At 45.4% G+C, this 18,599-nt stretch overlaps 1 protein-coding gene across 1 annotated transcript in view; it reads right to left on the bottom strand.

Moving 5' to 3' along the window:
• LOC123771328 (small conductance calcium-activated potassium channel) overlaps nt 1-18,599 on the bottom strand; it is a 623,340-nt gene that overhangs the window by 75,476 nt on the left and 529,265 nt on the right. The window contains 1 exon segment of the mRNA XM_069305218.1: nt 8,778-8,873. Coding sequence (XP_069161319.1) covers nt 8,778-8,873 — 96 coding nt within the window.

The following is an 18,599-nucleotide window of genomic DNA, read 5'->3' as shown; positions in this document are numbered from 1 at the left end:
TACTTCACAAACAGAAGGTCTCACATGCCGCGGGTCCCTAAGAAAGGTGACACAATTTTCTGACACGGAGCCGACATCCAAGTCGACAACAAAGGCGACGAAATTCAATCGTCCTTCACTTTCATAATGTCTACACTGTCGACGAGACCGGGATGTGGGGGGGGGGGGGGAGGGAACTATCAGGAGAAAGCACCAAACCATTACGACTGTATAACACTTGAAAGAGGTCAGGATAAGGACTTGAAATGGGACGGGGGGAAAGGAATGGTGTCCAACCCCGTGGACGGTCGGGGGATTGAACGCCGACCTGCATGAAGCGAGACCGTCGCTCTACCGTCCAGCCCAAGTGGTTGGGGCAACGGGATTATTCCCCGTTTTGTGCTCAATATTGGATTAATTACCAGCTGTTGCTGCTGGAAGTGTATATATTTCACTCACAAATCTATTTTGTATAAAATGTGATCTATTTGTTGGTTTACCTTAGTTGGAATGTTCAAAGGTTTGAATGCTCATTTTAAATGATTCAGTAATTAGTGGCGGAGTTCGTGAGCTTCAGCTTGTGTGTGGATTTTCCACAAATAAATTCTGAAAACCTTCAAGCTTTGACAGTCTGAGTAGTAATTAGCGTGGTCTGTGTAAGTGTTTTTGTGGGTCTCAATGTTGTCATACGTAGTCTGATATTTTAGGTATTTATGACTCTGATAATCAACTTTTCTGCCAATTAATCCCCCAACGTGTCAATAATATGGATTTTTCCTCGTATAGGTTTGTTATCTTTCTTGTCTGCTTTACTTAAATTTCTCTACTTACTCTGCTTTCTCCCACTATCCTGCTTCAGGTGATATCTTGTCTTTTTTTCTATTAACTTTCCGCACTCTCTCACATGTGTCTACCTCATGTCCTATTTTCATTATGATTTCTCTGGTACATCTCTACTATTTCCCTTCATTTTACCGGGAAACTTTATTATATTTCCATATAATTCCATATAATTAATAATATGTTTCTTGCTCCTTTTCTTCCGTATAGTTCAAAGTCTTTCTGTATGTCAGCTTCGCCACTATCTACAGTTGTCTATCATGCCATCAACTTTATCTATTTTCGTTATTACCATTCCTTATCTCAGTGCTTTTTTATCTTTTTCCTTCTTACTTTACATTATTTTTATCTTTGTGTATTTTACCAACTATTTCTTATATATCTTTCAAGCCCTGAAGTGTCGTGACTTTTTACTATAATTAAATACCTGCTTCTTTTTATATAATAAGAGACGAACTTTTGGCAAAAAACTCCTTGATTGGTGAATATTTTCATCATTCTGCGATGTATCTGTTATTGATAATGTTTAGAGACCCATTCTAAGAAGGACATGTCAGCGGTGCTTTATGTGTGTTAATTACTGCTGCAGACTCACTTATAGACACTCACTTATAGATGAGTGTCTTAGGTGACACTCAGACTTGTCGCATCAGAGTTTTGTAAACACTCAGCACTTGTCGAGATCTGGGTCACTGAGCATCAAGTGTGGAGACACACTTCGCTAATCATAACAATCCTTCAGCAGTTTAATGTTGTTGAGGAAGATGGAGAGGATATATAGATGAAATATTTACTGATAACAATACACTTTGATGATCTTAAAATGTGCACTTGAAGCTGATCATTCCTTGATCTTCAGAAACATGCAAGAGTGATCTAAATAAGTATGTCTTTTTCACAGGCATAATAACAAAGGCTAAAACCATAGGTGTGGGGTTTTTATCCCTTGTTCTAAATGTCAGTCGACGCTGGTTCATGACTTGTCATGAATGTGGCAGGTGTTACCTGGGTGTTACCTGGTGCTGCAACTGCTAATTCAGAAGAGGTAGCAAGAGCAGTAACAGCAGTCGTTGAAGGGTGAAGGTGGAGGCGAGTGTTGAGGCCACACCCGCCCGCCGCCCTCACAAGGCCGCCCTCACAACGAGCAGCAGTCCACCTGCGTTGTCTTCCATCAGAGGCAACTTGTCGATGCTGCTAGGAGAGAACTTAACAAGTGTGAAGTACCAATACTCTATAGTTGTCAGGAGTTGTAAGATCCTCATGTCTTGGCCAACACGAGGAGCCAAAACGATGTGTTTACTTCTTGAGAACAAATTGGACAACGGCTGTTTGGAGCGGAAACTGCTAGCGATATGGCTAATCCGGCCGGTGCGTTCTTCAGGAGACATTTACTCCTCTTTGTCTCCATCTTAAAGTACAGTGAATGGTTGTACTGTATGTGACTGTCGCCTGCAGGACCTTCCTCCTCCCTCAACCAACACAAACTTCTCATCACTCTTTAAGGTCTTAATGCTGGCGACTTTCACATTTATTTGATCACTCCAAAATTCACTCACAAAAAACTATAAGGTATACAACTGAGTATGTCTCGTCTTTTACAGCAATTCAGACACCTTAAACATCCCAGTCGGACAGCAAGCACATGATCAGTGTCCGGTCATGGGTCTATTCTTCCTGTGTTCTAAAAACCCAGCAGTACTTATGTCCTGAAACAATATGGAGGACCTTTTGTCCTGTGGGTCACACTCTGAGGGTCTACTTCCTTCGTCTCAGTAACTCCTGTATATTTATGTAGTTTCTCCATTCATCTTGCCAGTTATATCCATCAGGTTCATCTGGTGTCAGTATAAACGCACACCTCTCCTGTCATTTATTGTGTAATCTGATCTTTGACATTTTAAGGCATTAAGTAAGCCACCGAGGTCCTTCAGAGTCTCTGTATTAGCTAGCCAGAGATTTGTCGACGAGGGACGTCGACCTGGTAGGGTGTCCCAGCGGTGTCACCCTTCAGATTGTAGACGGCTGGAGTATAGCCAATCACAGAGACAGCTGTTCATTATGTTCACATAACCCATCATGTTCATCATGTTCACATAACCCATCATGTTCACATAACCCATCATGTTCATCATGTTCACATAACCCATCATGTTCATCATGTTCACATAACCCATCATGTTCACATAACCCATCATGTTCACATAACCCATCAGGTTCATCATGTTCACATAACCCATCATGTTCGTCATGTTCACATAACCCATCATGTTCATCATGTTCACATAACCCATCAGGTTCATCATGTTCACATAACCCATCATGTTCATCATGTTCACATAACCCATCATGTTCATCATGTTCACATAACCCATCAGGTTCATCATGTTCACATAACCCATCATGTTCATCATGTTCACATAACCCATCATGTTCGTCATGTTCACATAACCCATCATGTTCATCATGTTCACATAACCCATCATGTTCATCATGTTCACATAACCCATCAGGTTCATCAGGTTCACATAACCCATCATGTTCATCATGTTCACATAACCCATCATGTTCATCATGTTCACATAACCCATCATGTTCATCATGTTCACATAACCCATCAGGATCATCATGTTCACATAACCCATCATGTTCATCATGTTCACATAACCCATCATGTTCACATAACCCATCATGTTCACATAACCCATCATGTTCACATAACCCATCATGTTCATCATGTTCACATAACCCATCATGTTCATCATGTTCACATAACCCATCAGGATCATCATGTTCACATAACCCATCATGTTCATCATGTTCACATAACCCATCATGTTCATCATGTTCACATAACCCATCATATTCACATAACCCATCATGTTCATCATGTTCATCATGTTCACATAACCCCATCATGTTCACATAACCCATCATGTTCATCATGTTCACATAACCCATCATGTTCACATAACCCATCATGTTCATCATGTTCACATAACCCATCAGGATCATCATGTTCACATAACCCATCATGTTCATCATGTTCACATAACCCATCATGTTCACATAACCCATCATGTTCACATAACCCATCATGTTCACATAACCCATCATGTTCATCATGTTCACATAACCCATCATGTTCATCATGTTCACATAACCCATCAGGATCATCATGTTCACATAACCCATCATGTTCATCATGTTCACATAACCCATCATGTTCATCATGTTCACATAACCCATCATATTCACATAACCCATCATGTTCATCATGTTCATCATGTTCACATAACCCCATCATGTTCACATAACCCATCATGTTCATCATGTTCACATAACCCATCATGTTCATCATGTTCACATAACCCATCATGTTCATCATGTTCACATAACCCATCATGTTCACATAACCCATCATGTTCATCATGTTCACATAACCCATCAGGATCATCATGTTCACATAACCCATCATGTTCATCATGTTCACATAACCCATCATGTTCATCATGTTCACATAACCCATCATGTTCACATAACCCATCATGTTCATCATGTTCACATAACCCATCATGTTCATCATGTTCACATAACCCATCATGTTCACATAACCCATCAGGATCATCTTGATTCTTCGCTTTACCTCTAAATTTTCTTCCCTATAATCAAACGTGAGCAATATTCCAATAATTTATTCCTTTTCTTCTTTTCGATTTGAAATATTTGTTTAATTTCTGTGGCGGCGGTTGTGGCGCCCGGCCGCGAGTGTGGCGGGGAGCTGGTCGCCGCGGACTGGAGCTTCCGAGGCCGCGAGTGTGACGGGGGAGCTGGTCGCCGCGGACTGGAGCTTCCGAGGCCGCGAGTGTGACGGGGGAGCTGGTCGCCGCGGACTGGAGCTTCCGAGGCCGCGAGTGTGACGGGGGAGCTGGTCGCCGCGGACTGGAGCTTCCGAGGCCGCGAGTGTGACGGGGGAGCTGGTCGCCGCGGACTGGAGCTACCGAGGCCGCGGGTGTGACGGGGGAGCTGGTCGCCGCGAGTGTGACGGGGGAGCTGGTCGCCGCGGACTGGAGCTTCCGAGGCCGCGAGTGTGACGGGGGAGCTGGTCGCCGCGGACTGGAGCTACCGAGGCCGCGGGTGTGACGGGGGAGCTGGTCGCCGCGAGTGTGACGGGGAGCTGGTCGCCGCGGACTGGAGCTTCCGAGGCCGCGAGTGTGACGGGGGAGCTGGTCGCCGCGGACTGGAGCTACCGAGGCCGCGGGTGTGACGGGGGAGCTGGTCGCCGCGAGTGTGACGGGGGAGCTGGTCGCCGCGAGTGTGACGGGGGAGCTGGTCGCCGTGGACTGGAGCTACCGAGGCCGCGAGTGTGACGGGGGAGCTGGTCGCCGCGAGTGTGACGGGGAGCTGGTCGCCGCGGACTGGAGCTACCGAGGCCGCGAGTGTGACGGGGGAGCTGGTCGCCGCGGACTGGAGCTTCCGAGGCCGCGAGTGTGACGGGGGAGCTGGTCGCCGCGAGTGTGACGGGGGAGCTGGTCGCCGCGAGTGTGACGGGGGAGCTGGTCGCCGCGAGTGTGACGGGGGAGCTGGTCGCCGCGAGTGTGACGAGGGAGCTGGTCGCCGAGGACTGGAGCTACCGAGGCCGCGAGTGTGACGGGGGAGCTGGTCGCCGCGAGTGTGACGGGGGAGCTGGTCGCCGCGGACTGGAGCTTCCGAGGCCTGCACAGTTGCAGCGGCAATATGCAAATTATGAGTGAATCTGGACCGTCGCCGTCCAATATGCATAGAAATTAGGCGACCACTGGATATAAAGTATAATGTTTTATGACTAGGCCTTATATGCCCAGGCGTTATCGCTTCCCACAGATAAGTTAACTGAACTATGTATACACAAATAAGAAGGTTTTAAACAAATAACCATTGCAGTAGATAAGGTGAATCTTTCATCAGCTGATAACTTTAATTTTTGGTTGAATTAATGTAGTAACTGCAATCACTCAGTCTCCGACTCGCTTCTTACCCACACAAGTAAGACAAGTACCCACACAAGTAAGTCAAGTACCCACACAAGTAAGTCAAGTACCCACACAAGTAAGACAAGTACCCACACAAGTAAGACAAGTACCCACACAAGTACCCACACAAGTAAGACAAGTACCCACACAAGTAAGTCAAGTACCCACACAAGTAAGACAAGTACCCACACAAGTAAGTCAAGTACCCACACAAGTAAGACAAGTACCCACACAAGTAAGTCAAGTACCCACACAAGTAAGACAAGTACCCACACAAGTAAGTCAAGTACCCACACAAGTAAGACAAGTACCCACACAAGTAAGTCAAGTACCCACACAAGTAAGTCAAGTACCCACACAAGTAAGACAAGTACCCACACAAGTAAGACAAGTACCCACACAAGTAAGACAAGTACCCACACAAGTAAGACAAGTACCCACACAAGTAAGACAAGTACCCACACAAGTAAGACAAGTACCCTCACAAGTAAGACAAGTACCCACACAAGTAAGACAAGTACCCACACAAGTAAGTCAAGTACCCACACAAGTAAGACAAGTACCCACACAAGTAAGACAAGTACCCACACAAGTAAGACAAGTACCCACACAAGTAAGACAAGTACCCACACAAGTAAGACAAGTACCCACACAAGTAAGACAAGTACCCACACAAGTAAGACAAGTACCCACACAAGTAAGACAAGTACCCACACAAGTAAGACAAGTACCCACACAAGTAAGACAAGTACCCACACAAGTAAGACAAGTACCCACACAAGTAAGACAAGTACCCACACAAGTAAGACAAGTACCCACACAAGTAAGTCAAGTACCCACACAAGTAAGACAAGTACCCACACAAGTAAGACAAGTACCCTCACAAGTAAGACAAGTACCCACACAAGTAAGACAAGTACCCACACAACTAAGTCAAGTACCCACACAAGTAAGACAAGTACCCACACAAGTAAGACAAGTACCCACACAAGTAAGACAAGTACCCACACAAGTAAGACAAGTACCCACACAAGTAAGACAAGTACCCACACAAGTAAGACAAGTACCCACACAAGTAAGACAAGTACCCACACAAGTAAGACAAGTACCCACACAAGTAAGTCAAGTACCCACACAAGTAAGACAAGTACCCACACAAGTAAGTCAAGTACCCACACAAGTAAGACAAGTACCCACACGCTTTGTTGGCGCTATTCACTATATTTCCACATTTCCCTCAGAAACGGCAATCGTTACTTTTGGGGCGGATGTTCCGTTCCGTTTTGGTCATGTTCCGTGCGTGTTTCACAAAAAATAAATGTTTAGCCTTTGAGATATTACAAGAATCATTTTATTAATTTCATGATTCAAATTGCTTCTGCATCACATTCTTTTCACAGGTGTGCATCACGGCGCATCATATCACACGACGATTTTTTTTGTTTATCTTACCAGATTTAATTTATGGAATTTATTATCAAATAATATCCCAGGTCTCTGGGTTTTTTCTCGCTTTCAACTGGAAATTTTGGCTTGGTGGGTGTCAATGCTTGACTACTTTAGTCCACTATGGGCTCACCACAGACCGTGCTACTTGGAACTTTTTTGTTCCAAATAGGGATATATTTTTAGCAATGAGAAACACCAGTTGTTCTCTATTTGAGGTCTCTAGCAGCTCCCTGGAAAAATTTAATGCGTTTTTCCATTAAAACATGTAAATATTAATACATTAGATTTATTTACTAATTCGAATTCATCATTTTATATTTGAAAACAAAGTTGTGTTTGGATTACTTGATGAAAGACACGTCACGTTCTCCAGAAATGACGGAGGACATTTGCATGTAAAGTTAGACGAGACAATCAAAGAGCAGATGAGGCTGAGCCTCGCCGGAGGATTGTACCATCAGCTGGTCAAGTGGTTTTAACGGTTTAATGACAAAAGGATTGGAGGAAGGCCGGGTTTATCGGGTAAGTAGAATTAGATGTGGTTAAAATGAAAATGAATAGTTCACCCATTCTTCACCTTTTCCCTACGACTTCACTTTCAGTCTACGCCTTAGTCATTTATCCTTCCTTCGTAAACATTCCCATGGAATGTTACAGAGATAACAATTACTATTACTACTTCTACTGTTTTACCTCACTACGACATCTACCTCCTCTTGTACACACACTCGATCTGTCTACTGCACCAGTTACCTGGTTGATACCTGGTTGATGGGGTTCTGGGAGTTCTACTATTCCCCAAGCCCGGCCCGAGGCCAGGCTCGACTTGTGAGAGTTTGGTCCACCAGGCTGTTGCTTGGAGCGGCCCGCAGGCCCACATATACCTGGTTGATGGGGTTCTGGGAGTTCTTCTACTGCCCAAGCCCGGCCCGAGGCCAGGCTCGACTTGTGAGAGTTTGGTCCACCAGGCTGTTGCTTGGAGCGGCCCGCAGGCCCACATACCCACCACAGCCCGGTTGGTCCGGCACTCCTTGGAGGAATAAATCTAGTTTCCTCTTGAAAATGTCCACGGTTGTTCCGGCAATAGTGTGACAAACTTTCACCCTCTCAATACGGGTGTTTGTCCGGGCCTGTTGACCTCACTTTCGGCAGGTCAAGGAGTGCATCTTCTGCACTCCTTGGTGCTTGGAGGGTTGCTTGGGCACCTTGGATAGATATCGTGGACGCATGCATCCCTCCAAGCCTTGGAGGGGATGCTTGGGCACCTTGGATAGATATCGTGGACGCATGCATCCCTCCAAGCCTTGGAGGGTTGCTTGGGCACCTTGGATAGATATCGTGGACGCATGCATCCCTCCAAGCCTTGGAGGGGATGCTTGGGTCCACAAGTCTCCTGCTTCACCTGCTGTACTCACCTGATATCGTGGACGCATGCATCCCTCCAAGCCTTGGAGGGGATGCTTGGGTCCACAAGTCTCCTGCTTCACCTGCTGTACTCACCTGAACCTCGAGGGCGTGATAGGCACATATGAGTCCGAGGAGGATGACCGTCGACACACTAATGAGGGTCTTCAAGGCGTGGGAGGCCGAAGATCCCTGCGGAGGAGAGAGTGAACAGTTAGTGACCACAAACACAGGAAATATGATGAGAGAAGTCTTCTTAAACCTCAACGGAAAGACAGTATGGAAAGTGGACCACTTGAGCAATGCTGAGAAGAAAATGAATAATATGTATGCAGCAAGAGTCAAACTAAAGAGGTAAGGAAGTCAAGATGACATTAGACAAATTTGATGAAGGGCCCAGTATGGATGGGGGGGGCCCCAGTATGGATGGGGGGCCCCAGTATGGATGGGGGAGCCCCAGTATGGATGGGGGGCCCCAGTATGGATGGGGGGCCCCAGTATGGATGGGGGCCCCCAGTATGGATGGGGGCCCCCAGTATGGATGGGAGGGAAGTAAAGATGGAATATCGATATGGAAGGGTAAGGACCATTACGGAAATGGTTATCGACCATATTATTATATATAATACTGTATATATAAAATCACAATGACGTGATGTGTCAATAAAAATCATTTTGTGGTACGGAGTGACTTGAACCCGCGACCTGGTGGTTCCCAGACGCCTGCCTTAACTGACTCTGCCACAGTGGTACAATGTGACCGCCAGTATTGGAGGTCTGAGTGTAGTCGGGTTGATGGTAAAATCCTGTTTGGGAACCGTGGCCTCCAGAACCTCCCCAGAGAACTCTGTAGAGTTCTGGGTTGGTCAACTTTGTAACATCGTGGTCGAGTAGGTTAAGGCAGACGTCTGGGAATCACCAGGTCATAAAAATTCATAACCTCTCCTTCGAACCTCAAACAGACAGACACATTTCCATTTAGCTCTATAGAAGGGGTAACCCGGCTCCACCCGGGTCTTTTTACTCCCTCTTCAACCCTTTTCCCCTTGGTATCCCCCTTCCCCATCTCCCTCTTCTCTCAGAAAATTTATTATTACTGAAACTACTGTTTTGGTCTATCAGAAAATATATTATGATCACTAAAATCTCTAAGGGATTCACACCAAATATTTGACACATGACTCCACGAAACGCGTATAGGGGGTGAGGGGGGGGGGTCACTATAATTGTTAATATTTGTAAAGCGTTTAACTTAAGCCGACCTTAACCAGCCTACGTCCGCCCTAGTCAATTTCCCCGGCAAAGTTGGATGAGGTCAGCCCCAATCGTCTGGCCTCCAACCATGGACAGACAGAGAAGACAGACATTCTCGCTTATAGTACAGATATGGTCAACAACAGAGGTCCAGAGCCTCTGCCTCCAAGATCCTCTTCTCTGCCTCTCTGATCCTTTTCTTTACCTCCAGGATGTTCCTTTCTGCCTCTCAGACCGTCCTCTATGCCTCCAAGATCCTGTTCTCCGTCTCTCAGATCTTCCACTGTACCTCTTAGATCCTCTTCTCTGCCTCGAAGATTCTCCTCTCTGCCTACAAGATCCTATTCTTTGCCTCTCAGATTATTCTTCAAGATCCTCATCTCTCCCTCCAAGATCCTCTTCTCTGCCTCTCAGATCCTTTTCTCTGCCTCCAAGATGCTCCTCTCTGCCTCTCTGATCCTTTTCTTTACCTCCAGGATGTTCCTTTCTGCCTCTCTATGCCTCCAAGATCCTGTTCTCCGTCTCTCAGATCTTCCACTGTACCTCTCAGATCCTCTTCTCTGCCTCCAAGATGCTCCTCTCTGCCAAAGAGCGTCTTGTGTTTGTCTCAGCCGAGAGCCAAGTGCGCCTCGAGATGGGTGTTCTTTACCTTGTGTCTCAGGTGGTGGACGCCACAATCCATGAGATAAATTCCTTTCCACGATTCTTCAACAAAAGGCTCTTTGATGTGTGGAAAAACACACACACACACAGTCCTTGGACCTAAACTGTTTCTGATATATGTAAATGATCTCCCAGAGAGACTAGACTCGTTCATCTCTATGTTTGCCGATGATGCAAAAACTATGAAGAGGATTAAGACAAAAGAAGATAGTATGAGGCTACAAGATGCCCTAGGCAAACTGAAGGAATGGTCCAACAAATGGCTAGTAAAGTTTAACCCAAGTAAATGTAAGGTGATGAAGTTAGGCAGAGGAAATAGTAGGCTAGACCCTGGATACCGAATGGGAGATGAAGTCCTTCACGAAACGGACAGAAAGATCTAGGAGTTGATATCACACCAAACTTGTCTCCTGAAGCCCACATCAAAAGAATAACATCGGCGGCGTATGCGAGACTGGCTAACATCAGACCTCCCTTCAGAAACCTGTGTAAGGAATTCTTCAGGACCTGACATATCACATATGTAAGGCCAATCCTGAAGTATGCGGCCCAGCATGGAGCCCGTACCTTGTCAAGCACAAGACGAAGCTGGAAAAAGTTCTGTGGTATGCCACTAAGCATACCTCAGGCATACCAGAACTTAGAAGCAGGAGTTACGAGGAAAGGCTGCGTGACCTGCACCTCACGTTGCAGGAACACAAGAGCTCGGAGAGACATGATCACCACATACAAAAATCTACGGGGAATTGACAGGGTGCACAAGGATGGATTATTTAACACGAGTGGTACACGCTCAAGGGGACACAGGCTGAAGCTGAGTACCAAAATGTGCCACAGAGACATTAGAAAGAACTTTTTCACTGTCAGAGTATTTAGTAAATGGAATGCATTAGGCAGTGATGTGGTGGAGGCTGACTCCATACACAGTTTCAAATGCAGATATGATAGAGCTCAAAAAGCTAGAGAATCTGTACACCAGTAGATTGACAGTTGAGAGGCGGGACCAAAGAGCCAAAAGTTCAACCCTCGCAAGCACAACTAGGAGAGTACAACTAAGTGAGTCCACACACACACACACACACACACACACACACACACACACACACACACACACACACACACACTCGTAAGACCAATCCTGGAGTATGCGACATATCTCTAAACATTTTTGAGGTATGAAAAAAAAACTTTTTTTAGGCTCCATACTGGACCTCATACGGCAGGACTGGCCTTACATACGTGGTATACAAGGTTCTCAAGGATTCCTTACACACAGGTTCCTGATAGCAGTTCTGGTGTTAGCCAGCCTCGCATACGCCACAGATGTCACACACGATGTGTGTGTGTGTGTGTACTCACCTAGTTGTACTCACCTAGTTGTGTCTGCAGGATCGAGCATTGACTCTTGGATCCCGCCTTTCGAGCATCGGTTGTTTACAGCAATGACTCCTGTCCCATTTCCCTATCATACCTGGTTTTAAAATTATGAATAGTATTTGCTTCCACAACCTGTTCCTGAAGTGCATTCCATTTCCCCACTACTCTCACGCTAAAAGAAAACTTCCTAACATCTCTGTGACTCATCTGAGTTTCAAGCTTCCATCCATGTCCCCTCGTTCTGTTACTATTCCGTGTGAACATTTCGTCTATGTCCACTCTGTCAATCTGTGTGTGTGTGTGTGTGTGTGTGTGTGTGTGTGTGTGTGTGTGTGTGTCCGTGTCCAATTTTCATGAAGCCTACCAAATTATTTAAGCGAAATATTAGAGCAATATTTATGTGTACATTGTGCTTTGATGATCTACTAGTTAGACGTAAACCTTTTTTACATTCGTGACAATTATCAACACATGAATAATTCATTCATTAATCTGACACGGATATAAATATTCCAGGGCTCAAAGATTCCGTGAATTAAGTGTAATATGTATGCATGGGGGCGATTAATTACTCATGAACGTACCATACTATAGAATTAAATATTTAGGACGCATTTACCCTTAATATGAGATGCGACGTAAAACCTCACCTTGTCCAGACTAATAATAGGAATAATAAGATATATGTTACTTGAAATGTATTTGATGTTCCTATGAGAATTGCAAGTATTTGTCGAGGTAGAGACGGGAGAGATAATGAACAGTGGTAAGATGATCTGGATACATTCTAAGATGATTTGGGAATGATTTAATATAACTCACACAGCTGAAGGAGACACAGGGACGGAGGTGTGAACAGAGGAACGGAACAGAGGGAACAGAGGGAGGGAACAGGGGGTGGGAAGGATGATCGGAAGTGTTAAGTGGGTGAACACTGAGAACACTGCTTTAATGGTTAATGCTTTATTAAATGCTTTAATGGTTAATGCTTTATTAAATCAGACTCGTCATCTTGCTTTCAATATACTTCGTCAAAAGACTGACAATTAAAGAGAGGATAACACCACAGTGAGTGCCACTGGTGGTGAGTGCCAGGCCTCGAGACTGTGGGAACGCCACACTAAAATTTCCAAAGTGTCGGTGTGAATCTATCCACACCCGCGGATCGAGGGGGGGTGGATAGGGCCCTCCTCCAAAGCCATGGGCCCCTGACACGGGTCCTCGGGACGGCCAGCCCTGCTCCGCCCTGCTCCATCGAACAGGCAAATACGCTACTGGATGTGTGCGACGCGGCAGCCAGGCCCTGAAGTGCTGCCATTACTCGAGTTTGTTGGAGCAACTCGGGTGTGTAAGGAGGCGAGGCGTCGCGTCCCGGCACATCGAGCAAGAACGGTTGAGATGGCTGGGGAGGGTAAGGAAGGAGGGGGGGAGGGTGAGGAAGGAGAATTTGCGGTAAGCGACTTCGTATCGTGACAGCTACTGCCCATAAGATCAGCTCTTTCGGTGGATATTCTCAGCCGCAGGCTCATTCTAGTGAAGCTTTTGAGGCCGGGCAACAACATTTCCCGAATCGGGGAAATTTGTAGAGGGTTTATGCAGTCTGAGGCGTTTTATCTTAGCGCAATGCGTGCAGGCAAGAGTAACTGACGGAGCAGCAGCAGCTGGTGCAGGAAGATTGGGAGAATGGCTCTTGGTGTGGCAGGACCAGCAATGCATCCGTTACGCGAGAAATAGCTATCGAGTGAATATAGATTTGCTTGTATCGTTGTCATGTATCGTTACAGTACTCTAAGACAGATAACTGTGATAAAGAAAGAAGGAGCCATTCTCTTACACACACATCCCCAGCATGCAGCCCATAGCAGCTGTCTAACTGTTAGGTGAACAGGTGCATCAGTGAAAGAAACTCTGCCCATTTGTTTCTGCCTCTACCGGCAATCGAACCCTAGCCATTAGGACAAAGACTTCACAGCGCTGTCCACTCAGCCGCTAGGCCCTTTTGTGTGTGTGTGTACTCACCTAGTTGTACTCACCTAGTTGTGTTTGCGGGGGTTGAGCTCTGGCTCTTTGGTCCCGCCTCTCAACCGTCAATCAACAGGTGTACAGATTCATGAGCCTATCGGGCTCTGTCATATCTACACTTGAAACTGTGTATGGAGTCAGCCTCCACCACATCACTTCCTAATGCATTCCATTTGTCAACCACTCTGACACTAAAAAAGTTCTTTCTAATATCTGTGTGTGTGTGTGTGTGTGTGTGTGTGTGTGTGTGTGTGTGTGTGTGTGTGTGTGTGTGTGTGTGTGTGTCCTATAAGGGGCTGGGGATGGTGGTTATGCCATGGCTGGTCCTTCAACATTGCCGAAGAGGATATTGGAAATTCTTGCCCGAAGAGAGCAGTCAATTGAAATCGGATGGTAAAACTCTGACCCTCCGAGCTGTTACGTCAACTTGACGAGGGTATCCGGTAAGTTATTGCCATAAACACTGCAGTGATGCGGGCAACCATATCAAGTTGATGGTTTTAAAGTAAATAAGTAATAGTAAGAACTTATTATATTAAAGTAAGAATTAAAAGTATAAAGTAAGAATTACCTTAAACTAAGAATTTAGTATATTAAAGCTAAAACTAAAAAGATTTGTAACATATCAGTTGTTAGTCTCATATCATTTAGCAGTCTCCGTGGTGTAGTGGTAAGACACTCGCCTGGCGTTCCGCGAGCGCTATGTCATGGGTTCGTATCCTGGCCGGGGAGGAGGATTTACTGGGCGCAAATCCTTAACTGTAGCCTCTGTTTAACTCAACAGTAAAATGTGTACTTGGTTGTAACAAGGATTCTTCGCGGCGGGGATCGTATTCCAGGGACCTGCCCGAAACGCTACGCGTACTAGTGGCTCTACAACCATGTAACAACTCTTCTATATATCTCAAAAAAATCTGAACGCATTATGTATACCACGCAAGTCACTTTTGAAGTCAGAAAAATTAAATCCTTGACTTTGTTAATAATGTGTTATCTATTGCTTGGACAACTGTAAACAGCTCGGCGCGGAAGTGTGATGAATGATGAGGCTAGCGATACTCTAGGGAACGTGCACTCAACCCCACACACTCCCGCTTGCACGTTGCAGATTGCATTAAACGATCTGAAACTAGACCACCTTAGTGGCAGTTCAGCAATACATCAAAAGGCATTTGTGGCACAGTGGTTGAGCGTCGTCATGCTGCTCTGTGGTCGAAGTGTTCGCATCCCTGATAGACTAACTGAATAATTTGTTATTCTCACACTAGATTGTTTGACAACTTTTATGATTGGGAGAAGGGGGCCAGGACACTACCCGCCAAACACACACCGAAACTACGACGTTGGTACAACGTTCGAACAAGTTACAACACCTCCTAACCAGTTATAACAACCAATATAGCAAGTTTTAACAACGTTCTAATACGTCATAAACACGTTAAGCCAAGATGTAACAACTTTATTACAAGTTGTAACAAGCGGAAAGTAAGAGACAGTTTCGGTTTGTGTTTCCCGGGTAGTGGCTGCCATACGTCCTCTAGGATGGATCAAAATGTTGACCGGATAGCAGTTTTTCAACTATACTGTCATCTGACTCCCATTCAACCTTAAATTTGATACTAGGAGACTAAAGCATTCAGCCTCTCAAAGAGCTCTGAGAAGAAGTCCCCAGCTATCCTTCCATGTTAATATGTCACCAACGTATGTGTACCAAATCATGTCTCGAGGTTCCATCTGAGAGAGGGCGCACGTCTCGAAGTATTCCTTATACTGGTTAGATAACACTGGAGGCAAGGGACTACCCCATACTACAACCATATTTCTGACAGTAAAAACTGTCATGAAAAGAAAACGTTAGTAGATTTTCATTAGTTAGTAGAATATAATGAATAATTAGACCAATTACCCTTTCTAGACGTGCTAGTAATAAGGAGTACCACCTCACTGAGCTTCACGTGTACAGGGAAAACCCACATCCCGGTAACTACCTCCATAACTTCAGTAGTCACGCCAAGAAAAAGTAGTGTTGCGTCGGGTCTGTTCTTAAGGGCATTGCAACACACTAGTCCTCAGAGGTTAGACATTGAAATCAATAAAATATTCAGTCAACTTAATAAAGTAAGATCCCCCAACTGATTCTTGTGCGATGCTTTAGAAGTTGCCAAAGCAAATTACTGCCAGACTGACAACTAGGCAGCAGAAGATCGCTAGTAAGAACAACTAGTCTACCAGTGTGTTGCTGTAGACATCTGCCAGTGTGTTGCTGGAGACATCTGCCAGTGTTGCTGGAGACATCTGCCAGTGTTGCTGGAGACATCTGCCAGTGTTGCTGGAGACCCCTGACAGTGTGTTGCTGGAGACATCTGCCAGTGTGTTGCTGGAGACATCTGCCAGTGTGTTGCTGGAGACATCTGCCAGTGTGTTGCTGGAGACATCTGCCAGTGTTGCTGGAGACATCTGCCAGTGTGTTGCTGGAGACATCTGCCAGTGTGTCGCTGGAGACATCTGCCAGTGTGTCGCTGGAGACATCTGCCAGTGTGTCGCTGGAGACCCCTGCCAGTGTGTCGCTGGAGACATCTGCCAGTGTGTCGCTGGAGACCCCTGCCAGTGTGTCGCTGGAGACCCCTGCCAGTGTGTCGCTGGAGACATCTGCCAGTGTGTTGCTGGAGACATCTGCCAGTGTGTTGCTGGAGACATCTGCCAGTGTTGCTGGAGACATCTGCCAGTGTGTTGACAACAACTTCGATGTACTGGTCAGGGTATTCAATACAGAAATACAGCACACTGCTATGTTATTATTCTTAGAGTTCACTGAAGTGTGTAAGCCGCCATTTCTGAGTCTGCCACGACTAAGCAGGGCAACGCCTTCACTCTGCAGACAATGAGCCACAATAATGTAGCTGATGATATGATGACCAAACCACGCACCTAAAGATGAAGACACGATGATCTTGCCTTCACTCATGCGTAAAACTAAGTACAGAGTTTTGTTCGAAAGCTTCAAAAGCCCCTTTAATACAAAACAATTAAAAATACCAATAAAGGATTATCATCGATCAATTAGGTTAAGACCAGCAGGAGGTGGGTGACCGTATTTGTCTTGGGAAATCTCGATAACGGAGATAAACTTTGTTACCAACTGTTGTGTACGATTTACCAAAAGGTCCGAAATTAATTTGGTTCTCTGACATGTTCCCAGAAGATTTCCTTGACGCGACGAAAGGTCATACGACCAAACACTTCATTCTTTATTATTTCACTATTTTTCTACAACAGTATTTTCGAATTTATCGACATTGTAAAGGTGAATAAGCAATTCTGTCTTCACTTTCCTTGCAATACAAGAGGAATACACCGAGTCACATAAATCTTGGGCCACATTGGTCTATTGGAAAGCTGTCGTCCAGAGGAACGATGAATGGGGTCATTCCCTCCTCACTATACTTCAGAGCTGACAAAAAGTACCACAAAGTGGCCAGATTTGTATCAACAACATCCGGGAAATGACCCAATTGTATTCGTTACCTACAGGGGCGGCTATACACACGCACATACACACGCACATACACACGCACATACACACGCACATACACACATGGGGCCCTCGCGGCCCATGGCCCAGCCGGTTGTACGGTTGGAGGTCCTAATCTTAATGGCGCGGGTTCGTTTCCCGTCGGAGGTGGAAACAAATGAGCAGAGTTTTTTCACCTGATGTACCTGTTTACAACGAAAAATATATGGGGTATTTAAAAAACAATATTAGGTGTGTGTGTGTGTGTGTGTGTGTGTTATATATATATATATATATATATATATATATATAAATATATATATATATATATATATATATATATATATATATATATATATATATATATATATATATGTCCCTAATATTAAACACCTGCCCTAATATTAAACCCCTAATATTAAAAAAAATTAATTATGACTCCCTGTGACATCCTTAAACATGGAACACTGAAACTGGAAGTCAATGTGTCTCACAGGCTCCCCCCCCCCCCCCCCCCCCCCCTCCTGGTACTGCATCACCTGTACTTGTTCCCGCGCCATAGAACTGTTGAACTTCCAAGTTCTCGTCTGGTAACTGCAGAACTGTTGCCCTCAACACACTATTAAACAAAGTATTTGATTATATACTGATTGACTTTTCAGCTGACGAACTTCATACTTCTGACCCTCGGGTTGCATGCAACACTGGTTACTCCCTCTGACCCCCAGGTTGCATGCAACACTGGTTACTCTGACCCTCGGGTTGCATGCAACACTGGTTACTCCCTCTGACCCCCAGGTTGCATGCAACACTGGCTACTCTGACCCTCGGGTTGCATGCAACACTGGTTACTCTGACCCTCGGGTTGCATGCAACACTGGTTACTCCCTCTGACCCCCAGGTTGCATGCAACACTGGCTACTCTGACCCTCGGGTTGCATGCAACACTGGTTACTCCCTCTGACCCTCGGGTTGCATGCAACACTGGTTACTCCCTCTGACCCCCAGGTTGCATGCAACACTGGTTACTCCCTCTGACCCCCAGGTTGCATGCAACACTGGCTACTCTGACCCCCAGGTTGCATGCAACA

The sequence above is a fragment of the Procambarus clarkii genome, chromosome 54, assembly GCF_040958095.1.
Source record: "Procambarus clarkii isolate CNS0578487 chromosome 54, FALCON_Pclarkii_2.0, whole genome shotgun sequence".
NCBI lineage: Eukaryota > Metazoa > Arthropoda > Malacostraca > Decapoda > Cambaridae > Procambarus > Procambarus clarkii.
This window is presented reverse-complemented; position numbering and strand designations above follow the sequence as displayed.